The 26,373-nt window shown below is 32.3% G+C and overlaps 1 protein-coding gene and 1 non-coding gene across 4 annotated transcripts; both read right to left on the bottom strand.

Annotated features, from left to right (window-relative positions):
* Positions 1-3,496: 3,496 nt before the first annotated feature.
* Positions 3,497-3,569, bottom strand: TRNAK-UUU. Its single transcript has one exon. It is a non-coding gene; the product is annotated as a tRNA-Lys (tRNA).
* An 8,924-nt stretch (positions 3,570-12,493) lies between these two features.
* Positions 12,494-25,875, bottom strand: LOC124924135 (WD repeat-containing protein 48-like). 3 transcript variants are annotated; one of them, XM_047464209.1, is made up of 20 exons: positions 25,725-25,875; positions 24,246-24,358; positions 23,340-23,498; positions 21,911-21,976; positions 21,730-21,819; positions 21,268-21,564; positions 21,043-21,140; positions 20,602-20,637; positions 20,241-20,361; positions 19,879-20,115; positions 18,398-18,493; positions 18,218-18,283; positions 18,027-18,065; positions 17,817-17,951; positions 16,785-17,134; positions 14,593-14,686; positions 13,689-13,874; positions 13,002-13,117; positions 12,862-12,918; positions 12,494-12,770 (listed from the first exon to the last, which is right to left on the bottom strand). In XM_047464209.1, the coding sequence occupies exons 2-18, from the start codon at positions 24,339-24,341 to the stop codon at positions 13,019-13,021; spliced, it is 2,265 nt and encodes a 754-aa protein (XP_047320165.1). In that variant the 5' UTR covers positions 24,342-24,358; positions 25,725-25,875; the 3' UTR covers positions 12,494-12,770; positions 12,862-12,918; positions 13,002-13,018. The 3 variants fall into 3 exon arrangements, with proteins under 3 accessions (XP_047320165.1, XP_047320167.1, XP_047320166.1); XM_047464211.1 differs by having other exon boundaries at positions 12,862-12,915; XM_047464210.1 differs by lacking the exon at positions 25,725-25,875 and adding an exon at positions 24,460-24,613.
* Positions 25,876-26,373: the final 498 nt, after the last annotated feature.

The following is a 26,373-nucleotide window of genomic DNA, read 5'->3' as shown; positions in this document are numbered from 1 at the left end:
TCTCCTATTTCGTTCTTTCCATAATCCACCACATAATAAATGTGATGCACTTTCATTCATTCCTAATAACCCCTCTTGAACCTCTCAAGATCCATTATTCCAAAAATCCTAATGTTAATATTATGAGGCATGGCCCATGGATGATTGATAATGTTCTAACAAGACCCAAATGGAGGAGGCCATAGGACAATGAAGGAAAATATATACAATTATCTGTTTCTTCGATTGAAGATAGAGTCTGTTAGTAATGGAAAATCCTTTTTTTAAGTTTGTCGAGAGTAAGAATATTTTCTTGAATAGCCTCCCAAGAAAAAAATGAAATTTTGTAGGGAGTCTTTGGCTTCCAAGGATAGTTCTCATCAACATCCCTAGGAAAAAGGCGTTATATATGTAACTCGACTGGAATTTAGGGAATCCCTTCAAGGAGAAACTATCCCTGGACTCCGTAAAAATTGTGATGTCGACAAGGAGCAAAATAAATACCGATAACTTTTCAGCCTCAACAGTGGAGAGTCTGTGGTTGAAAGTGGGTGACCAAATGATCTGTCCACCAATAAACCGGTGAACCTCAATAATTGTGGCCCCCTTCTTGTTAGAAGCTTTATAGATCGGGAAAAACAACATAAAGAGTGTCGCCATGATGCCACAAGTCAATCCATAAGAAATTTTTTATCGTTTTCGATAGAGAAGTTAAGGAGGGGATGGAGGGATCCCCACAATTTTGCAATGTAACCATAAATGATATAACCACGGTTAAATCTGTTGGATAAAAGAATCCATTTGAAGTCTCTAATATCGTATTTGGATGAAATTGCTTTAGCCCATAAATTATTATCATCGTTATGGTATTTCGACTGTCACTTACAAAAGAGTGAGAAGTTAAAGTATCTAAGTTCCTTGATTCCAAATCCCTCATGCTTACAGAACTTATTATTGTTCTAGTTAACCAAGTAAGAGACATGTGAAGAGCTAGAATTACTCCAAAAGAAATTACTCATAATTGTCTCCATTATTTTTACTGTGATTTTCAAGATGTAGAGAATTATTCCAAATGTTGTGATAGCTGAAAGAGTACTCTTAATAAGGGTGAGTTTCCCGTCTTTTGATAAGAGCTTACTTTTCTAAATGGCTAACATTTTTCAATCTTATCAATAATGAGGTTCCAAGTATCCGATGGGAGAATCATTTGATATGTCAATCAAGACAGATCGATCTGAATTAGTCAATAGGTTGGTGTTGTTTATTATAGATGATGGGACGGTTGATGATGGAGAAATTAGGGTATAATAAGAAGAAGATGCACAATGATAAGCCATGGAACGTATTCCAAATTTGTTATCTTCTTTAATACTCCTTTTCCACAATTATTACCATCCTCTTATCTCTCTCCTATTCGATTATAGCAAATAACTTGGTCATAGATGTAAATCTTTTTATTCAATAGTAACAATACAATAAAGCCCTCCACTAGTGGTTGCTTCGGCCACAAGTAGAGGCAGCGAAAACTCTCCAAGATTCTTAACCTTGAAGTTTTGATACCATGTTAAATTCTTGAAGAGAAAGATGGAATTATCACTCTTGCATACGCTTTCTCCTAATTTCTCTGATAGTTTAGAAAGAAATTTTCTGCTAATTATTAATCCAGAATCCTCCTAAGAGATCTTGACATTTACTTGAACTACAGAATCATCATAGCAAACATATTCTTATGATTCCTAGTTGAAAAAGCATGGAGTTTGAAGGGTATCTGCAGGGGAAAGTGTGTTCTTGAAGAAAAATATGTAAACTATAAATTGTATTATTCAAGTTGTTATTTCAAACAATTACATATCTCCTTTATATATGAGTTTTATTATTAACTAACTACAATTAATAAAACTAAGTAAGTAACTATTTAAACCAATTAACTGATTTAGTTACTAACTAATTAATATTTTATTAAACTGTATTATTAATTTTACAAAATCCCAATTTACGTGATTGAAGTAAGGAGTTCAAACATAGAGTCCAAACATTTGTTAGCAAGGAATGATGCTTCAATAATTTGTCTCCTTGACCCGAAGGTCGTCTGATTAGAAGAAATGACTTGAGAAAGCATAGTTTTAAGCATTTGGCGAGGGTCTTGGCGATTACCTTATAGAATACTTGCAATCAAACTGATAGGTCGAAAATGTTTCAGATCCCTTGCCCTTGGATCTTTTTGATGAGCCCAATAAATGTTGAATTTTAGCTTCTTTCGAAAGAAGTTGTGACGTAAAAATAATTGAAAGAGTTAAGATAGCTAAACTTGATAAATTCTCAAGAATCCTTGATGAAATTGAGAGTGAAATCGTTTGGACATGAAGCCTTGACCCATCGCAATCATTGACCTCCTTACATATTTCCTCCAACGTAAAAGATCGTTCGATGAAAGTGTTTTATTTACCTATAATGCTCGTAAAGGGACCCCGTCAAGTGGGGTCTGAAAAGATGAGTTTTCTTAAAAAGTTCTTCATAAAATAATGTGATAGAATTCTTGACAATATCTGGAATTCCCCATATTGAGTCTGAGGATTTAAACGTGATTGCATCTTTTTCAAGCGTTCGCGTAATTATAAAAAAAATTATTATTAGAGTCGTCTTCCTTGATCCGAAGACATCTAGACTTTTCCTTGCGTTACTTTCTTCACATCTGTAGAAAAATTATAGTTTTTCCATAAGAGTTTTCTTATTCATAACCTCATTTTTCGATAAATCTCAAAGCTCCTCGGTCCTAACAATATCATCAATTTTCTTGCTAATCACTTCGATGTTAAATTTGAGAAAACCAAAATTAGTACGTCTCCATTCTTTTATGAATGTTTTAAGATCCTTTTGTTTGCATAACAAAATAAATGAGGGTCTGCCCCAACCAAATTATGTGTCGTCTACCAGTTTTGACCGCCGAGGTGAAATTGAGATTATCTAATAGAGCGTTCTCAAATATTTACTAATTATATTTTATTTTAAATAATTCATTGATATTATTTAAAAAATAAAATAATTTATTTTAATAAATAAACTAATTATTATAATTATAAAAGAATGAATAATATAATTATACAATAATATATAATATAATTATGAGAAATAAAATAAATATCCTAGAAAAAAGTGGATCCCACGGGAATGAGATTAACTCCTCCCAATGGGAAATTTGACGAAAAATAAGAGGTAAAATTTGGAAAAAAATAACTTAGGGTTGATAATGTTTGCAAAAATGACATTTTGAGCCTGTGAAATGTCCTTATTATTCTTCATCATCACAAACATATTTGTAGTTCGTAACGATTAAAAGTTCGTGACGATTTGAAATAGAGATAACCAAGTTCAAGAATAAAATATGTATAAATTATATAAGGAAATCAACTATGAGATTCGATCCATTGAGCATGCAAAAAAAAGAAAGATGTATAAATTATATAAGGAAATCAACTATGAGATTCGATCCATTGAGCATGCAAAAAAAGAACACAAACGCCGTCTGTGGGAATCGAACCCACGACCACATGGTTAAAAGCCATGCGCTCTACCAGCTGAGCTAAGACGGCTTGACATTTGATATTTAAAAGACTTAGTTCATCTTGAATCTGAATCGTTGTACAATATCAAATTATCAAGAACTTACAAGATCATCACGAACTTACATCAAATCGTCACAAATTTACAAGATCGTCACGAACTACAAATAAGTTTGTGACGATGAAGGATAATAAGGACATTTTGTCAAATTTTCCATTTAGAGGATATGGGTGATTTCTTAACCCATTATTCAAACACTATAATTTATTTTCTTTCTCATTCCTGAGTAAAAAAACCACATACATGAAAGTATAGTGTTTGATTAGAATTAGAGAGAAATTATTATTATTTTTATAACGAAATTAATATTAATATCTTAATTTCATTTTTACTATATTCTATTTAATTAAAAATATTATTATGGTTACATTATAATTTTTTTATGATATACAAAATAGTCAAGTATATCATAATTTAATAAAATAATAAAGATATAAACACATAATATCAGTGTTTTAAAAACTAGTTCGGCCCACCAATAGGACTGAGAACCGAGGATTTCATCAAATCGAGCCAAACTTCAGATCGGAAATGCATTGACCCGGTTATTAAACCGGTATAAACCGGTCGGTCGGACCTGTTGGAACGAGATCTGGGGTTCACCAGAACTAGGGGTTTCTCCAACTTGTCGCGACCCTCTAAGTTATTATTATTAATAATAATAAAACTACCTTTATATGTTGGAAACGTTACTGGGCAATCGACGTATTCACTTACAATCTCAAGATAAGATTAATAAGAAAAGGGAATAGATTTTATTTCAGTTCATCTTTTTTTGCAAATACAGCTACTATATTTATACTAGAACAAAAAACTCTTAAACAGTGAGAATTAATGTTAATTAAGACCCCAATTAAACAAAAGATAATAACGTCTAATATTAACTGGACCTTTAGTTCTAATTAAGACACATATTAAACAAAAGATAATAACGTCTAATTTTCAATTAATTAATTTTATTTTCAACATTTCCCTGTTAAATTAATTATTTTTCGTGATTCCAAACATACTCCTCATTCTTCTGAAAACTTCTACTCCAAGAGGCTTCGTACAAATATCTACAATTTGATCAACAAATTTCACATATTCAAGTCTGATCTCTTTTTTCGTAATACTCTCTCGGATGAAATGATATCGTGTATCGATGTGTCTACTTCGATCATGAAAAACAGGACTTCTTGCTAGAGCTTGAGAAAACTTGTTGTCGACAAAAATTATGGTCGCTTCATTCTCTGACAAACTTATCTCCTTCAATATTCTTCTTAGCCAGATTGCGTGACAAACGCATGTTGTCATCACGACATATTTAGCTTCACACGATGATAGCGAGATTATCGCTTGTTTCTTCGAACTTCATGAGATTGCATTAGTCCCCATAAAAAACACAAATCCAGTTGTGCTCTTTCGATCATCTATATCTCAAGAAAAATCACTATCGGAATATCAAACAAGTTGAAATTTCTTGGACGATAGTACCTTTCAAATATCTCAAAATCCTCTTTGTCACCTTCATGTGCTCCGTCGTGGGCACCTTCCTACACTAAAAAGAATATCCGACCGAGCATGTCAAATATCTTAGACATCCAACGATAATTTTGAATAGTGTTGGATCCACATTTTCTCCCTTTTCGTTCTTGCTCAATTTAGCTCCAACCTCCATAGGGGTAGCCACCGGTTTGCTATTTGACATATTGAATCTATCCATAACTTCTTTCACATATGCTTGTTTCCCAACAAAAATTCCATCATTCGATTGACGCACTTTTAATCCGAGATAAAATGACATTAAGCTAATATTTATCATCTCAAATTCTCGGGTCATATCATTCTTGAAATCTTCAAAGAGACTCAAATTATTTCCAATGAAAATAAGATTATCCACGTAGAGGCAAACAAATAAATAATCTTCATTTTAATCTATTTTGACATAAAGTGCATACTCATGTTGACATCTTTCAAATCATTTCTCACAAAAATAAGTATCAATCCGACTATACCATGCTCGAGGCGCTTGTTTGAGTCCGTACAAAGCTCTCTTCAACTTTAATACCTTTTATTCTTGTCTTTTCATCACATAGCCCTCTAGTTGCTCCACAAAAACATTCTTCTCAAGGAAATCGTTAAGAAATGTTGACTTCACGTCCAATTGAAATATTTTCCAATTTCTTTGTGCTGCGAGTGAAACAAAAAAACTGATTGTTTCTAGACGAGCAACTAGAACAAATATTTCATCATAATCCACTACGTGTCATTGTTCATACCATTTTATGATTAATTTCACTTTATATTTTTCGACAACACCTTTGGCATTCTTTTTTCTTTGAATATTCACTTGACACCAATGGACTTCTGACTCGTTGGAAGAGAAGTGAGTTCTCATGTATTGTTTCTTTCAATGGCTCAAAATTCCTCTTCCATGGCTTGTCTCTATTTCTTCTCCTTGTTAGCCTCTTCAAAACTTAAAAGCGTTGTTTCGGCTAAAAAACAATCCATAGAGACATCATTCATTACCTTTGTATTCTCGTAAAGTTCTTGGATAGTTCTCATCCTTTGTGATCCTTCATTAGGGCTTCCACTTGATGAAGATGCACCAGAAAATGTGTTCGTTATCATCGTAGGAACTTTGGACTGCCATATTTCTTCTCCTTGATTATCCTTATCGAATAATTGGAAGACTTCTTTGACGGAATCTTCATTAACTTCCCAATTCCAAGAAGTATCTTCATCGAACTTCACATCATGGATCACAACCATCTTTCTGTTGACAGGATTATAGAGCTTGTACCCTTTTGATTTTCTGTCATAGCCGATGAACACAAACTTCTTGCTTTTATCATCAAGTTTGGTTCTCTCTTGCTCAGGCACATGCTTGTAGACAATACTCCCAGAAATCCTTAGGTGAGATACATCTGGCTTCTTTCCGCTCCAAGCTTCAACTGGTGTTAGATTTTTCATGCTTTTGGTCGAAAAACAATTAAGGAGATACACTCCACAAGTCACTACTTTTGCCCAAAAATTTTTGGCATCTTCTTATGTTTCATAATGCTCCGAAACATGTTGAGGATAGACCAGTTCTTCCTTTTAGTCACTCCATTTTGTTGTGGGAATCTTGGAGTTGTGAGGAAACGCCTAATGTCATTTCCTTCACAGAAACGGTTAATGACATCAGAAGTAAATTCTCCACCTCTATTGACTTTCAACGCCCGAATCATATAGCCAGACTCTTTCTCCACCAAAGTTTTGAAATTTTTAAAAGTATCAAAACTCTCAGATTTTTCTTTCAATAAATAAACCCAAGTCTTCTGGCTAAAATCGTCGATAAAAAGTAAGATATAATTACGTTTACCATAAGACGGTGGTTTGATCGGTCCACACACATCGACATAAATTAATTTGAGCGGCTTTGTTGCTCTTGACGTTGCTTCCTTTAGAAAACTTTCTCTAGCATGTTTGCCTAGAAGACACGCTTCAAAAAAATGATCTAGATGATTAATCAAATGCATCCCTTTCACAATTTTCTTTTCGGACATCATTTTTAGGTCACCGAAATTTAGATGTTTCATACTCATGTGCCAACACCACGCTAGATCCGTCACAGACACTTGCAAGCAGTTTGGCCATTTGGTTTGAATAGGGAGCGAAAACATCCTATTATTCGACATTATCACATTCGCAATTAAATTGGTGCTTCTATCTCGTAGCCAAAGATTACGATCCTTCATTAAAATCTGGTAGTCTCTTTCCATGAGTTGCCACAAACTCAAAATATTACTTTTTAATTTAGGGATATAATACACATCGGAAATAAATTTTTGTGTACCATCCTTCAACCGAATCAAAATAGTACATTTGCTTTCAATCTGGATTTTCGAAACATCTCTGAACGTGATATTTCCATTTTCCTTTTTCTCAATCTCAACGAATTTTGACTTGTCGCCACACATGTGGTTACTCTCACTGTTGTAAATATACCATTAACTTTCTCCTCCAATAACTTCTTGATTTAGCGCCAATAAAAATGTTGATTTCTCCATTTCTTTCTCTTATGTCAGATTGACTTCTACTTTCGCATCTTCGGCAATGAGTAATCATGAGCATAATGACCCAATTTGTGACAATTATAGCACTCAACGCGTGACTTTTCGTATCCCTTCTCGTATATGTCACTTCCTTCTTGTCCTCGTCCGCGTCTTCTTTCTCTTCCTCTACCTCTTGGATTTCCTCGAGGCTTTTCATCATTTTCTCTCTCGACGTCTGAATTTCTGCCACGTCCTCAACCGCCACCACGAGAATAACATCGACCTCAACTATGGCCTCGATGACCTACACTCCACTTTTCACTAAACGAATGATTGCTCCAAAGTCTCCTTCTTGTGTTTGTTCATCCGTTCCTCGTGCACCTATAACGATCCATTTAATTTATCGATTGAGAGTTCTCCAAAAGTATGTTCTCCTGGATTGCAATCACTACATGGTCAAATATTTGATGTAGAGAACGTAAAAAAATTCTGATTACTCGAACGTCTTATATGCTTTCGTCATTTCGCTTCATCTGGTTGACGATAGATATGATCCGCGTGAAATAGTCTAAAATAGACTCCGATGATTCCTGATGAAGAGCTTAAAACTCTCCCTACAAAATTTGAAGCCGCACCTTTTTTACCTTTTCAACTCCTTTATGGAAATTTTCTAGAATTTCCCATGCCTCCTTCGACGTTGAGTCATTTGCTACTTTCTTAAAAGCAGCATCATCCAAACATTAATGGATGATAGAAAGGGCATGTTGGGTCCTTCTTTTTGTTCTTCTCGAACGCTTGAATCAAAGTCAACGTCGCATTCTCATCAGGTTCAACAATCTCACTATTTACGATTTCCCACGCACCTTGAGAACCGAGTAACGTCTTTACTTGGATAGACCAACTATCACAGTTGTCCTTTGTAAGGTGCGGATATTGGAACATCAAAGACATTCTTGCTCTGATACCACTTTGTTGGAAACATTAGTGGGCAATTGACGTATTCACTCACAAACTCAATATAAGATTAAAAAGAAAATGGAAGAGATTTTATTTCAGTCCATCTTCTTTCTGCAAATACAGCTACTCTATTTATACTAGGACAAAAAACTCTTAAACGCTCAGAATTAATGTTAATTAAGACCCTTATTAAACAAAATATAATAACGTCTAATATAACTAGACATTTAATTCTAATTAAGACACATGTTAAACAAAAGATAATAACGTTTAATTTTTAATTAATTAATTTTATTTTCAATACTATCTATTATAAAGATTTAACTTTTCACTTGCCTCTTACTTCTACTTTCTCTCACTTGTCGCGGTCCTCAAGGATTGTAAGTAGATTTAATACTCACTTGTCGCAATGATTGTAAGTAGATTTTTTTAAACCGATTTAGAAACACTTTTTTTTATATGTTGATTTGTGATTCTATATTTCTATTGTTGAGTTTTGACTTGGATAGTCTAATTTGTGACTCTAATATGTAGAAAAATGTATGATGCGCCAAGTACACATGATACACCAATGTCTCAAGAGCTTCTACTGAAAATACAAGTCAAACAAATGTTAGATAAAAAACTAATATAAGTTGCGGACATTGTATAAACGTTCTAGAGGGGAGATGGAACTAATAGATTTAAATGTCACTTGACTGGAACAAGAGGTCAAGTTGAAAAGTGCAAGAAGGTTTAAAGTCCAAAAGTTCATAATCAAATGAAAATGAAAGAAAATCTTGATGAAGCTAAGGAAAAAAAAGGACTCAAGTAGAAACTGAGGAGAGTTATCAATACCATCCACCTAGTGAAGAGACTCAAAAGAGTGCTGAAGTACAAATGATTGTTGGATCTCAAAAAGGGAAGAGGGTTGGTCGCATTGGTAGTTATTTCTTGCCTAGAACAACTTCTAGAACACAACCTACCCTAAAAAGTGTCTTGCAATGTAAAGAAGTGATAGAAAAGTGTGATCTCTTCGTTCATAGATACAAGTGTCACATTCAATGCTTCTAATTCAGCCTATTATCAATGGTTCGATCGATGCTACCCATACAAGTAGTGCATGAATCCTATTATTAATTGACACATGTCAACCTTTAAAGTCCTTTCTCTCACATTTAACTCATAAACTTAATTAAGGTTGAGAATTTAAAGAAATAAATAATATATTTAATTATTATATATTTTGTATTTACTAAAAAATAATATAATCATTTAAATTATTATTAATTAAATATTAATATGATATGTTGTTGAGAATTTAAAGGAGAAAATTATACATAAAATTATTATATATATATTTTAGTAGAAATAATATAATAATTTTATTTTTTTTATTAATTAAATATATATTACATTAATATTATTGATATCTTGTTGAAAATTTAAAAGAGGAAATTATACATTAAATTATTGTATATATTTTTTTTAAGGAGGAATAACATAATAGTTTCAAATTATTATTAATTAAATATATCACAATAATATTATCTATTACATGTTATTAAATATATCAAGTAATAATTTTTTTAAATTATTTTGTTATTTCTCATAAAAATATATAAATAATAATTTTATATATATATATATATATATATATTTAATTAATAATAATTTAAGATGATTATATTATTTTTAGTAAAAATAAAATATATAATAATTTAATATATTATTTATTCCTTTAAATTCTCAACCATAGTTAAGTTTATAAATTAAGTGGGAGAGAAAAAAATATAAAGATTGACATGTGTCATTTAGTAATTGGATTCAGACATTACCTGTATGGGTAACATAACTCAACCTATGGCGGATGTGCTATGGAGTATGAGTCCGGGGTATAAGCTTCCAAATATGCATATTCTTCATGGTAAGTTGTTAAATAAATAGGTTATTGAGATAAACAAAATGATAGATAATTATATATCGTAATATCTGGAAGTATACTGGTTGTACTCTTAGGTAGCGTTTGTTATATGGTATTAGTTATATAGGTATTAATTGTAAAGTTATAAGGGGTATTAAGAGGTATAAGTTATATATGTTATTTGTATTTGGTTGAAAGTATAAGAAGGTTATAAATTGTGTAGATTTTATAATTTTTTGTTTGGTTGGTAGTATAAAATATTGTATAAAATGTAAAAGACATTTTTGCCCCTTTATATTTATATAAATTTAATTTAATTGTTAAATTAATATTTACTTAATTTTTTATTTCTCTTTATTAATGTGTTTTTCTTATTATTGCTTGTAATGCTTATAATTTGTGAACACATTTTGTGTTAGGTTATAAAATAATGTTACTATAAATTTGTAAACACATCTTGTGCTATGTTATAAAATAATGTTACCATAAATTTATAAACACATTTTGTGTTATGTTATAAAATGATGTTAACAAAGATAGTTCTTTGTTCATGTTCAATATTGAAACTTTGCTTTTCACCTATAGTTTTTTTACTTATTTGTTCGTGGAAAAGTCTTAAATTCTTTAGATCTCATTTAAGAATTAAATTTCTTACCACTATATTAAATCATGGCTATAGGAATAAATAATTTTCTTTTACCTCATTTAAGAATATACCTAGTTGATAAAATAAAATGATTGACAACCAAGTTGCTCACACTACTCACATAATTAATAAGATTGACACCATATATTATTTTCTTTAATAACAAAGTTAAATAGATTTAGCAAAGTATAATTAAAAAAAGTGTATTTAACATAACATGTCAAATACAAATTATTTATTTCTCTTATCCGGTTTTTCTTTTTCTACATCATTAGTTTTTGCATGAACTGACCTTGATGTAGGCTCTTTTTCAATATTTTCATACTCTATATCATTAGCTCGATCTTTTTAAAATACAATACACCGATCCTCGTAAAATAGAAGATACTTGTCTATCAATCAATAATCAATAATCAATGTACATTAGATCAACATATTCAAAATAAAAAAACTAAAATATAAAACTAAAGTATAAAACAAATTTAAATAACAGATTTAAATATAATATGAAAAATAAAAATAAGGAACTAGAGAGACAAAGAGTGGGGGTAAATTTGGAAATAAATTTTTATACTGGTTTGACTAGATACAGATTTGTACCTAGTTTGGTATATAAATTATATAACCTTTAAACACTGTTTATATAAAAATTACAACCAAACACTTAATCAAATATACTGTTTGAATTATTATCCTATATATACAGTCTGACGGATCGAAAGAGGAGAACTGTCATAAACTTTCTAGTTTATTGCCCCAAACAAATATCGTTTAATCTTTTGCCCCAAACAAATATCGTTTAATCTTTTTAAAGAGGTAGTGTGTTATTAGTTAGAACACATATTATAACATGTATAAATTTTTTATTCAAATATTTCCTATTTAACTTTTATAATATTTTTTAAATAATTTATAACACATATCTAAGTTTTTATATTTTTCATTTTAATTAATTTATTATAATTTTATTTAATATATAATATTTAAAATTAATTATATAAAACTTATTATATAATTATTTATTTTATTTTAAATTATTAAATTATTTTTTAATAAATATTAATATTATTATTTTAATTATAAAAAATATATAATATAATTATTATTATAACTGTCATAAAAAGTGAACATTATGGAACAATATTAATAAATTAATTCATCCTAATTCAGAAAAAAAAAATAGATGAATACTTAGAATCAGACCATAAACTAAACACCTCAATTTATTTCGAATAGTAGAAAACCCTTATTCATTTTGTAATCTTAAATTCAATATACAACCTTATAAATCTTAATAAACATATAAGGAAATAGACATTTATTTTGTATCATGTCATAACCTACTTTTGTAGAGTTCCTCATCAAATGCTTAATTTGTTAAAAACTCACCATATATTTCTTCAAATTTAAAATTCAATCAGAAATGAGAAAACTGAAGAGCATATAACAAAGTAAAGCTTCAAGAGACATTATTACATAAATAAATCACTTGCACAGAATTCTTTCATTCTAAATACATGTTTCCCTGCGAAATCCACAAAATATATATGGTCCCTAAATAGTCTTCTCATAGGTTGGTGGCTATGCATTTGGAGGACCAAAAACACTCACAACCGATGTTATGGAGTAAACTTGAGAATCAATCCTACCAAGAAACCAAAAAAATAAGATATTCAGATTAGATGTCATTTAACAACAGTTTTCCTTCTTCGCAAGTGGACCATTCTTTATCACACCTTTGTTTCTGTTCAGTTGCAAAAGACGCCTCCATCCACTATGATAGACAGCTTCTACTGAAAAAACATTAAAAGGAATTGTAACCTCGTTTTCTAAGCCATAATAACACCATTTAATGAAATATGCATGGGTTCTCAACTATTGATGACTGCCAAATCATTTCTCTTGAGCCAGTCGGTAGTTGAGGACTAGGTCTTCAGATTTTTTCCACACGTAAACCCGCACTGTTTCTAAGCTCATATCACTTGATAAAACCTGGTCAAGTATAAGAAAGTAGATACAATCAGAACAATTTACAACATTTATAAATACAAATTACAAACTACGACATTATCCTCGTGATTCCAGTATTCCACCTTCCCAATTTGGAAACACTTATTATTTTTGTTTCATGATAGGTTTGGAAACTGAATTTAGCCAGTAAAAGATTCAAGTTTTTGTTTTTGTATATTGAAACGGGTTCAAATACAGAAACATTAACATTAAGTGTTTACAAATCCAATGGAGAGACCACCCATAGTTAGTTTCAGATATAACCTGAAAATACTACCATGGCAAGGTTTTGTACAAATTCCTTTATTTTTAGCTAAGAATAAAACAAATTTATGGCCATCATCAACACACAGAAGCTGAATTATAAGGGGTTTCAAATAGAAAACATCAAAGGGAGACCAAACAGATTGTGTAGTGATATAATCATAACCATTGATTTCCATTACACAGAATAGTCATCTGAAAGGCAATGATGTATACTCAAACCTGCTTCTTCTGACATAAACAATTAAAGGTGAACTGCACATAATATTTTTGTCACTTGTTAACTTACTTGATTATTACATAAGATTTCTATAGATGGCTTCAGCTTTTGCCAAGGTTTCCCACCAGTTCTTGAAGAAATATCGATCCCAGCTAGAGGCTGTGGCTGACCTCCACGAAAACTAGGTGCCAGACTTTCAGAATTCAAACTATCTGGTTTGTCAAGAACCATCTTTTCCACAACATAGTTAACAACCTAAAACCAAAAGGATAGACCCTCGTGAATAATGGAGTTAGTGAAAGATGAAAGTATACAAGAGAGAATCAAACCGTGAGCAAGAAACAAATGATCTTTTTTATACAACTACTCATATACATATAATTTCCGGGGGGTTTTTAAAGGATAAAAAATCATATTAAATCTTTAAATAATCAAACAGAAAAATCCCTTGGTTATAGCTGCTTCTTATAAAATATGATTGTCCTGTGGTTACAGATAACAATTAATTTAATGAACTTCTGCACAAGCAATAAAAACAGGGTAACAAGAAAAACCTGAAAATCTAATAACTGCATGTAAATGGTCATTCTCTATTTTACCCTGAAAATTCTTATATATGGTGCCCATTTTGCAAGCCAGCTAAAACTTCCAATATGCAATTTCACAATAAACAATAGTCTATTGGAAGCTTCTCAGACCATGATGAGCCAGTTAAAACACATCATATGTAAGCCAGTTAAAACAAATCATATGTAAGATAATAATTTATTTTAGATTTCTATATGAGAATACAATTTCTCTTTGATTTTCACATTGTTAATTTTAAATATGTTTTATCTACAAGATATGCAGACTTGAATTTAGGTATTTATATGTAACATCAGAGAGTTCTGTTGTAATATAGATCAATGTACAAATTCAGTTCAAAATTACTCAAATGAGGTAAGAAGTACAACTGCATTTAAGGGCTTACTTTGTGAATTTTCAATATACGAGGTGCACTCAGTTTCCCTTGAGTGAGTATCTGCAGAGATGAACCATCAGATGGGTGTAGGTAAAACCCACATCTGTAAGGACAAAAATTAACAAATAAATTTGACTGAAACAAAGACAACGTATCTAGTACTAAGTTATTTTATTATAAGAAAACAAGGTAATAACTACAATTAGTTACTTCAAATGATTTTGTTTCTTCAAAAATAGACCATTAAACAGATCTCATAAATAACCCAGGCATGTAGGTAAATTCTCGAGGTTATAATAACAAACTGAAAGGATTGGACAAGAAAAAATGAATTTGATATATACCCTATGGGACTTTACCAATCCAGATATACAAGCTGTTTCAATGTTTCTCCATTCACAAAATACAAACTCAAGATCTTTATTAAGAGGGTGGAGTAACAAATATTGATAAAATCTATAAATTTAAGAAAGTTTGCACCCATAATCAAGAATCTAATGCACTTGCAGATCAGAAAGTATCACAAACACTTACCACCTTTTTCAACTAATGTTTAGAAAAAGAAAGCAAATTGATCTTGTGCACAAAACATACATTGGATTCTCTGAACAATGAAGCTGGTAGTGCTTACTAGTTAGAGTTCAACTTTATCTTTATCTTGAAGGTTTATTATAGTTTTAATGAAATTTATGCTAAAAAAATATATATAAATCTTTAGGGTGGTTTATCTGATATCAAAAGCTTCCCGTAAGCTCTCCTTGTTTCAGGAGGCCTCAGCAAGCGATAATCGTGATTCCTGTTAGAGTTTCTTTTACAGGAGGTTAAGATGCGATGCAAAGATGAGGAACCCAACATTGAGAAGAAAATCATCTTAATACAACTGTTGTGTGCTTTTTACGTGTACAACAAACCAATCAAATAATGACATATTGGTCTCTTGAAATCAACGGCGATCTAGAACTGGAAGAAATGCCGACTTGTATGAAAAGATCTGTTTTTCCAAAAATGGCATGGTAATTAAATATCTTTATTAGCCACTTAATCTAGACCAAGCAGGTAAGTGGCATGTTTTATAAAATCCTTCTACTAAATTGTTAAATACAAGTGATTCCAGCTTGACTTAAAAGAGTTTTTATGAGACTCCTAAGCTTCCATTTTTGGTAATGATCAATGGGGTGTTAGTTTGCCTTGCAGTCCTGCTTTTTCATTTCATGTATATATATATAGCATAGATGAAATGAAGTCTCTCATTTCTCAGAAAAGAATAATAAACTGAAGTCTCTCAATATTTTTACATTTTATTACTAAGGTGTTTGATAACACAACTTATTACACTTAATCTAAACAATTAAGTGCTCTTCATTTGATAACTGTTATAGTAAATTACTAAATTATTTAAATTATTTAGATTCTGCTCTAATTAAGCTAAAAATATTAAGCAAGAAAAATGAAATTACATCATGGTAAATAATCTTTAAGATTATACCGGACATTAGTTCCATATTTTATCAAATCAACTTAAAACTGAGATCTTTTCCTTTCGTTACAACTTTATTTATTCACGCTTATTAATTTGGCACTTAAACTTCAGAATTCAGCATTCTAACACCTAATTTTTCAGTTTTATCAAACATAACATCCTAAAGCTTGAGAGGATTTAGGATTTCAACTTTAGAGTTAGACCTTTCTTACACTCTCCTGTTGCTGGAACTTCTTATGGTTGATTGAAAAATCTGTACCCAATCTAGCTGTTTTCTACTCCAAATATGTTCCATCTGTTGATCCAGTTCTCATACCAACATCTTATCTTCCACTGTTTTTTATCCATATTAGTTTGTCCCTTGATCAACTTTGCTCAATTAGCTATTTTTCTTCATGTTTGTTCGAATTTCCTTGGACTGTGGTTAGATCTTTAGTAAAACGGTTACATTGATCAATTACTTTGCTTTGTCGCATCAAGCTTAGACATTCTTACTTATCATTGTAGGCCTATAAATAAATGAACCTAATCTCTATTGTAATTACTTATATATTCCAGAGAAAACAATGTCACATCTTATAACATATAATGCACACAATAATACTGAACCTCAGACTGCATATGAAAGGAAATTTTATTTCTAGAGTTAAGTCAGTGGAAAATTTTTGGTATATTCTAGTCTTGTGCGAAGAAAAAAATTAAATAGTGCAAGGACTATTACTTGGTGTTCTCCCTTGGTGGGTATTGATTACTCAGAACACAGTCAAGGCACCACTTAGGAAAGTCTTTCTCATCCTCAGTTCCATCTAAGTCCGTGACTTTCTTTCGCCATAGACCACTTTGAGAGCCCTCAGTAATAACGGAAGGAGAGCAGGCTGCAGAGAATTCAAAAGGAGGGTAGACTAACAAGTCATTTTCTACCTCTGTTCTTGAAAGTGTAAGACTTCTAGCAGAGATATCCTTGGCGGATGAAACTTCTCCATTGGCTGAAGCTTGGGATCCAAACCTTTTCCTTCTTTTGGTCAACCAATGTGCCAAAAGACCTTTAAGTGTTTCACGTGCCAAATTTACCTGTGAAATGGAAAAATATAAGCCCTTTTTGGAAACTAGTATTTTATCACAATTACAATGAAAAATTGTCAAAGTAAAAAATGAAAGTGATTGTATTCGACTTTTGTCTCATTCGCCCTGAAGGGGATTTGTTTCGATTTGACACAAGTTGGCACATTGCTTTTCTTGTAGGATTATCTTGTCGTGGGCACTTTTGATTTCCCTTTTATTGACAGCATAGCCTACAGTTTTACTTAGCTTTTGGGATCTTAGCATGTTTTTTTCCCATTTCTAGTTTCCTTTTTTCAAGTTCCGTTTGGCTGTTTATTTATTAAAAATGGACATGTTCCTTCCAAAAAAAAAGTGAGTGATTTTTCATTTGGTATGAAGTGATCTTATAACTTCATTTTGTGAAAAATATTGCAAAATTAACTTCATTGGATGAAAAATGTTAATTGACAAAAAAAAAATTATTGTGGTCATAAAAAAAATTATCACACTTTTTTTCCAAATGTAGTTTTTTTTCTTTTTTGTTACTATGATTTTTTGCCATACCAAACTGTAAATTAATTACTATATTGATAGTTCTACTTTGCTTTTAAATATATTTCCCCACCACAACTCTCTTTTCTCCCTCTTTTTATGATCACTGGGGGATTGAACTGGTGAAGTTACAAAAGCAACTCAAGGATAGAATATAAACCTTATCATCCTCGGGTTTTCCAGCAATCTTAAGGTCAGATGAATACATCTCTGCCGTAAAGCACTGGGGACTATCCAAGTGGATAGACAAGCATCCAAGTCTAGAATCAACAGTAAACCACGCAGGAATACTTACCTGAAAACCCATCAAAATCAGAAAGAAATTGCAGAAACATATATTTGAACTATTGGAAGATCAAGCAACTGATACCATTTCAAATAACGCTTCCTTCTTTTCATCAAAGGACACCTGAATCAACAGAAATAATAACATTTTGGAGTAATGGACAACATTGTGTTAAGCAAAATATAAACACCGGCTGCAGTAACAACAATGTTACAAGCTTGTCCATCAATAATAACACCCAACCTAACATGTACAAATATTATTACACAACTAACCTTGCCATAATCTTTGACTACAATGCCTCTAGTCACCTCCCATAACTTAACGGAGTCAGATGTATCCTATCCAACAAAAGTTGTCATAGAGTAAAGATCACAATCTGAAAGATCTGAACTACAAAAAAGTGATACTCCTAGGTACTATTTTTTGACAATGTAAAAAGAAATAAAAACTACCTTAGTGAGGACATGCCTTCTATTACTTAAAATTACAGAGTGAATAATTGTTGGTGCTCCAGGAATGGTATAAGAGGGAGTTTTATAAACAGGAACCTGCAAAGCAGAAAAAGTAGCATCAGTAGCACTTCAGTGACCAAATTAAACTAATGATAGATGCTCACATGTTTTGCACACAAAAGTCATTACATTGATGAAGAAGGGATAGTCTAAGATATCAAAGAACCTATCAAGGGACTAGACTATTCCTCAAGCAGAATAGTTAAGCCCTGTGCACTCCAGAAAATCAAAAAACTAATTATCCTTAAAACATGTATCTGAATGCCAGCTGTCTAGATGTTCAAACGGAATACTGGCAAAAACAGATTTTTCAAATATGGTTTCCAATATTTTCCTGAAAACATGAACACCCAAAAAAAATTCAAAGCAGTGACTATAAATCAGGATGTTCTAAGAACATGGTGACTACCATATCCATAATTCAAAATGTAAGAAATTCTTGTCAAATTTAGTAGTAGAGTAGGTATTAGAGGCTTCTGAATATAATTCCATAAGAAAGGTGAGAAGAAATCCATGGGGAGAAGAGAGAAAATTCCAGGGAAGAAGAGAGAGAAGAAGCCTTAGAAGAGAGATAATTTTGTATTCGTTCCCCATTTAATATCCATTGAAAACTACATATTTATACTAATTAATCATAAGTGAAAAATAACTACCAAAAAATAAATAACTGCTAATAACTACTACTAATTTAACTAACTAATAACTTCCTATATAACTTCTACTTACCTATTTGACATGTCACTTTAATACTAAATCAACTTCTTCTTACCTCTGCTGAGTAAGAAGAACAAATATGAAGAGAAAAGATTATAGAAAATATATAACTAGTCCAATTATTAAATACTCCCACCATCCAATTTTATGGGAACCAATACTCTACAAAACACATCGGAAGTTATACTACGTTTCAATCACCTTTTAACAATATAATCCTAAACTACCCTCATCAGTTTTTACCTTTTTCAATAAACAGAACTATTCTCTTTCATCAACCACAATACCAATCAACATCATTAAAAATAGACTCTTCTTTTTATTGACCACACATTTAACACAAGTTCAATATTTCATCCAAAAATATCAAACGCCACTTGTACGAATGGTTCAACGAGTGTGTTTGTTTTTGGAAGGATAGAAACATTTTCATTAATCGTGATGACAGGGGTTATTATTGAATCCAATTTTGGGAGAGGCCCTTTTCTTCTATATATGGATTATTGAGGTACAATAGAGTTTCTTCAACCGAAATGTTCCTTCACAACTTATTAGATAGTTAATGACTAGTACGATGAATTTCAAGGGGCCTATAGCAATATAAGTTGAGTTTGTATGCAGCTGAAATAAGTCGATTCAAAGTGCAAAGGTATTGTTTATAATCTAGTTGAAAATAATGTAATAAAATCACTAAAAAAATCACTCACTAGTGTAGATCCGTCGAAAGAAGCTCTTGCCCGTGAAAATGACAAATTTCCAGCAAGGAAAGTACAACCCCTTTGAAAGACCTTCTGAGGGTTGCCACCTTCAGCAGGCCATCTATCTACAGAAGAATCTGATGTGGCAACCCATATATCATCATCATGCAATGCCAATTGTAAAATAGGATGCTCTTTGGTACAAAGTAACACGCTTTCTCTTGTAGCCAAATCTGTTAAATACAACTGAGTATAAACAGCAATGAGATCAAAAAGGCATCACAGAAATAAATAGCTGCTACGTAAAAAATAAATAAAAAAGGAAAGTTCAGACTTAAACATAGAACATCAAGTTATAGATATAGACTTACAGAACTGTCTCTCCCACCACTATACACATGACTGAATGAAGGTGTGCTGGCAAGTGCCCAAACAGAGTCTGTATGCACGGCATAGGAATGCACACAGCGCTGCTGACCTAGATCCCATAGTCTACAAATAAGCATAAGAAATCATGTGTTGCCACTTCACATCTTAAACACCACATCCATATCTACAATAATACTGTATAATTACAAATTGATATAACTTAGCATGAAAAGCTAGGATGGTGACATTTGCAGAAGTTGCAAGATAATGAAAGGGAAATGTAATGATAGCTAGACAAGTGCACAAGGGATAAACAAAAGAATCAAATATGAAAAACTGTTCTTCAAGATAAGGGAATTCTACCTGATCATGGAATCTGAAGATCCTGATAAGCAATACCTGCAACCATGTAATTTGCAAAAGTCAGAAAAATCAGATAAAACATTTAACATTAGACTCCCTTTTCTCATTTTTCGTAGTTACTTTTCAGGTAATGTTGGAGTCTGTCTTATTACAAATAATTAAACATGCAACAAAGACCTATAAAAAGAACCATCATTTATAATTTGATTCAGCAACCTCTTCTTCCAATTATTCAACATCAAATTTTGGATAATATTGCATTCCCTATCTTGTATAGAAAGTCTACATATTTAAGCAGAGGTTCTAGATTAAGCCTTCAGATAAAATGATAAATTGAACTTGTATAGATAGTTAAAATCTCTCAGAAAAGTGATAGAAACCCAATGAAATGTCAATTATCGATGGAACACTAATCCCTAAATACCCATACTTGAAACTAACCTGCCTGTGGGATCAAAAAGCAAAGCTCTGATATTATCAGTATGCCCTCTGAGCTTCATGGTTTTTGAACCACTTCTGGGATCCCAAACACGAATAACCTAGAGAGTAGGAATGTAGTGAAAAACATAGCTATCAAAGTCTGAGAAGATTAAAAAATGTAAATCCAGAAGTTTGATGAATCCAACAACCAAGAAAACAAGAACTACCCCAACCATTAGAAGGTACCTTCTCAGTTCCTCCAGACACGAGAAGGTTTCCATTATCATTCATTGCCAATGCATAAACAGATTCTTTATGCCCTTTGGCAGCAATTGGGACATATCCATGAGAAGGAGTAGGGTGCAAAGAAATATTATTGTTTGAGCCAATAGAATGCAGACCGTTGGAATTCCCTGGGCCCACAACGCCATTTGCATGGTCATCTTCAACAGCATCAGTTGACTTAGAAATGGGCCTAAGTGCAGCTTCAAGATCCCACATGAAGACCTCCCCACAAAGGCCACCAGATGCAACAATAGTACTCTATGATACATAAGTTTGTACTGGTATTAGAATGACTGACTAACGTACAAAGCAGATTTACCTAATCAGTTTGAATAGAAAGCTTGACTATAAGAAATAAGGGGTCAGGAGGTGGTTGTCCAAGTTATATAAAAAAATGGCCAGAAAGCTTCAGTTAGGGACTACATTTTTTGGTGCTGCAGCTAGGCAAGTGACATAATCAGTATGCTGACGGAGAGTCCTTGTACAGATCCCGTCAGACAAGCAATTCCATGCCTGTTGCAAGTCATTTCTTAAGATCAACCAAAAAATAAATCCTAATTGCAGGATCACGCAATAATAAATTAAAGTTTCTCCCATCAAGTACCTTGAGTGTCGTATCAGACGAACAAGATACAATAGTACTATCACCAACAAGGACGGCATCATTGACCTGCATATTTCAAGATTTTGTTAGAGAAACAAGATCTAAGCTACACATCATTACCTGCTTAATTTAGAGTTCTATCTTTATTTGATATATATTTCAGAGCCTCAATTTTGTAGTTTTACAGGCATATACATATGGACATGTTTTGGGGATCTAACTTTTTGTTTTCTGTATTTTGATTTCCCCCTTTTTCCCCTTTTGTTTCAATTGAACGGTCCTCGCGCTGTTTCTCCTTTAAATAATGTAAAGTTGACCTTTCTTCAAAAACAAATATATGAACATGTCTGGAATTCAGCACATTACTAGGTATACCTACTTGAGATATTACTAGGCATGAAAAGCGAGAAAGAAAAAATTAAACTTTCAAACAATAACATACTAGTTAAGAGAGTAGAGGCATCCTATGCATTTTGAAAAGGAAAAAGTGATATTTACTTGAACAAACCAAAAGAAATATTATTGAGTCCTAAACACGCTATTGATGTGAGGTAGAATGAAAATGACGAACGGAAAGAACAATCCAAGAAACTAATATAAATTATAGCTAGAATTGAAGGAAAACTCAACATCCAAGGTGAAGACCCCTAAATATGTTGGACATTAGAATACGTAATGAAAACTGCACCAACATAATACTTCCTCTATTAGTTTCAAGCCATCCTTGAATTCCAAATGAACCAAAGTTACCAAACACTTTAACTTCCTACTAAAATTGATTCTTCAAAAAGAAATAAAATAATAACCTGGCGTACACAAAATTGAAATTAAAATATAATTATTAATTATCCAGTCCCGTGACTGAACTTCTTTTTTTTAAGGAAATATCATAAATAGCTCCACATTATTTCAATATTAAAAGGATCAACCAGTTGCCTTATGACATTCTATAGGTGCCAGTGGAAAATAGCTCTTAATCAAATGAAACAATCAAGTTGAAATGATGATGCTATCCAAAGGGATATTCCATTATATTTTGAGGATCTTAGTAAATATATCCTGCCAACATTGATTTCAATGGTGATGAAATATCCTTTCCTGGCAAAAAAATCATTTCTTTCCATTTCTTACTGGACATAACTTTGTAAGAACGTATAAAATGGTCAACAAAAATAACCAATGCATTGATGGATAGTAGACAAGTACTCAAAGATGTTAACATAAATAAGAGCACAATATAATTTATTTAGCAATAAAATACTATTATCATTCGCCCGTTACAACATTTTAAGACTTTCAGTTTTATAGCTAGCCTTGTTGTCCTCTTTCAGTGGTATGGAACGTGCAATGAACGTCATTTAACACTAAAGAACGTTACAAAAGACAACCAAAACATCAAGACAAGTTAGATATTAACAAACGAGATTACCCAATCAACATGGGACTCAAATGTAGCAGAGCATGTAGCCCCATCTTCAGCCAAGTTCCATCTCTTCAATGTACCATCTCGGCTTCCAGTGAAGAGGTAGTCTGTTCCATCTGTCACTGGTGCCTTAAACACAGCCAAACAATTTATACCGGCACAATGCTGCAAATAGAAGTATCCAAGGTTTAAGATTAATAAATTTATGCACTTTATTGCTTATAGGAGAAAAAGTAGAGGTGGCAAACTCATAATAAGGAGAAACACAGCTTATGTACTTACGGATAGAAAGGAAAAGTTGTAAAGCTGAAAACAATCCATAATCAACCTAAAGAGACTTACAATGCCACAATAAATTAAACTCAGAATTCTAACATGTCAAAAATCTCAACATCACTACTTGAAGATGCTCCAGAAACAAGTGAACCCTGTTTTTTTGTGTGTGAATAACACTCTTCTGACCTGATTCTAGCTAGAAAAGTAAGGGTACATTGACATTGAACTAACATAGGAACAAGAAATCTGAATGTCTCAGGCAATGTAACAAATGGATTAAGCAGGGATAATCCATGATAGCCATCAATGTAAAGATTTCCATGTCTAATAAGATTATGACGGATTCCACTAGCCTACCCTTAAATTTAAATTACATTATCATAGATCACAGAAACTAAATTAAATACATAAATCAGTGGCATAGTAGCATTACACATTAGTAATGCCACGTATTAGCATTACACATATTGCAAACAAGCTAAAATGGGAAAATCAATACATGACATAAAGAGGGCCCCACTTTTTGTGTTCCGATCATCCAGAAAATAGAATACCAATTCAGTAAAAACTGTGGGACCTAAGAAAGAAGAGTAGTTGGAAAGGCAAAGAGACTGAATTGGATCTTAAGAGCTCCACCTTTTTGTCATCAACATCATTCAACACATATGTCAACCTCTTCTCTTTCCTGGAGCGAACCGAGTTTGTATTTCCAGCACTGGCAACTCGATGCATTGCGAAAATCACTGAGCCTGTATCAAGAACAAAGAGAAAATATAACCAAAGACGACAGGGTATTCAGTAACTTTAATAGAAAGCAAAAACGACACGAAGAAATATATAGATCTCGTACCAAGTTCCTATAAATGCTGGACCAATGTTATACTGCCTGTTCTTTCCATTCCAGCGAACAGAGTTCGCGAGTGTAGAAAGATCAAAGCATTAGGTAATAACACAGAAGCATCACGGTTTTTTTATTTTGTGATGACTAGGGTGCTCATACTAGATTACTCACACATCAACAAATCATTGGGAAGCTAGCACAACAACCTACTGCCAATACCCCCACTTAAATCCAGGTGCTTTCAATGGGAATCGAACTTGAGACCTCAGGGTAGTAAACCCTTTAGTCCAAGTCTCTTCCCATCCGAGCCACCTGTGGTGGGTAGAAGCATCAAGATCTTAACATGTATTCATGAAATAGTGTTGATTTGTATTGACCTCTATCTCTCTCTCTTTCCTTTTCTCAATGCTAGCATTGATTGTTGGATCTTAAGTTGTTAACAGCATAACAAGGTTTACAGGAGACACTAGATAAAATTTGGGTAATCAGCAAATGAGGGGAGATTCAGAACAACTCTAGTGATAGAAATGAGATAGTAGTGTACTTAACAGCATCTAATGAGTAAGGACAAGTGTAGGGAATTCTGATTCATCAATAACCTGTTTGGTGTATCCTTTTGTACGTTTTTCTTTGTTCGATATTTATTTCTAAGTTGATTAGGCTATACTATTTCCTTATGGACACCCTAATAGGGTTTTTTTGTGCTTCTTATGTTTTAAAGTAGCCTGTACTGTTTAGGTGGCTTGTTTGATGAAACAAAGCTTATTATCCAGCTTAAATTCCTTAAGATTTTATATTCTATAAACCCTTGAGTCACAACAATTTGATAACAAACTGATTCTACTGAACATTCATCTGAAGCAACAGAAGCTGAATTGGCATTCCCTATACGACTGCTCTGGATAAAGATGCTCAGATTTTAGGTGAATTTCTAATCTGTGACCAATCAAACACCATTTAACGAATAAACAATTGGAATTAACTAGTCTCATCCTTCAGCTTAAAGTCAGCTTCAATTATACAGTGATCCGATAACAAACAACAATCGCATTTCAACTACCAACAACCTCCCTGAACACTATGGCGAAGGCGATAAGCTTGTAATAATCAATATAATCAAGCATTTTTTGTCCAATTTTTTAAAAAACAAAATTGATTATATGAATCTCGTTTAGCATCTAGAAATAGGGAGACGACTGTGTGATCAGACCGGTGACAAGCTTTATTATAGATTGAAGAAGATGACAAGGATGAAGATGATGAAGAAAACTAACCCTGGAGAAGTAGCGCGGAGTCTCTCTAACTTAGTTGCGGCTCGGCTCGCCTCCGTCGAATGCAAAATTGATCTTCGACCACTTCCTTCCACGTTTAAAAGAACTTCACCGGTTCTAAAATCTGACTCACTCAATCCTCATGCCGGTTCGTTTTTATTTAATTACATATAATTCTTACCTATCTTATATTAAAATATTAATAATTATTTTTATTAAAATAACTAATAAACTCGGTAAAATTTTAGATAATTATAATATAGGTAGTGATATGGGAAGAATGATGTGTCATTATATTACTGGTTGAAAAAATGATAAAAGTGAGGAATTGATTAATTCGATGCTACCAAGTATTATCTGTATCCACTCATGAAATGACACCTATATACAAAAGTGAAACATTACTTCTCTTATTTGTTGATTTTTCTCTCTTTGTACATGTAGAACTTTCTTAATAGATTACATGTATGGGTTTGAAGAAGAGTGAAACGGTTTTGAATGAGAGTGAAGACAGGTTTAATTAACAAAAATAAAACAAATCAAATGAAAGGATTTTGTTTACTTTGTCAATATCACCCATTAATCCACATAAATGCAAAGCTAGAGTTAACGGTAAAGAAAGTGAGAAGAGAGAAAAATTTTGTTATTTTTT

This window comes from Impatiens glandulifera, chromosome 2, assembly GCF_907164915.1.
Source record: "Impatiens glandulifera chromosome 2, dImpGla2.1, whole genome shotgun sequence".
Taxonomy (NCBI): Eukaryota; Viridiplantae; Streptophyta; class Magnoliopsida; order Ericales; family Balsaminaceae; genus Impatiens; species Impatiens glandulifera.
The sequence above is the reverse complement of the archived record's forward strand: the minus strand, read 5'-3'. Positions and strand labels throughout refer to the sequence as shown.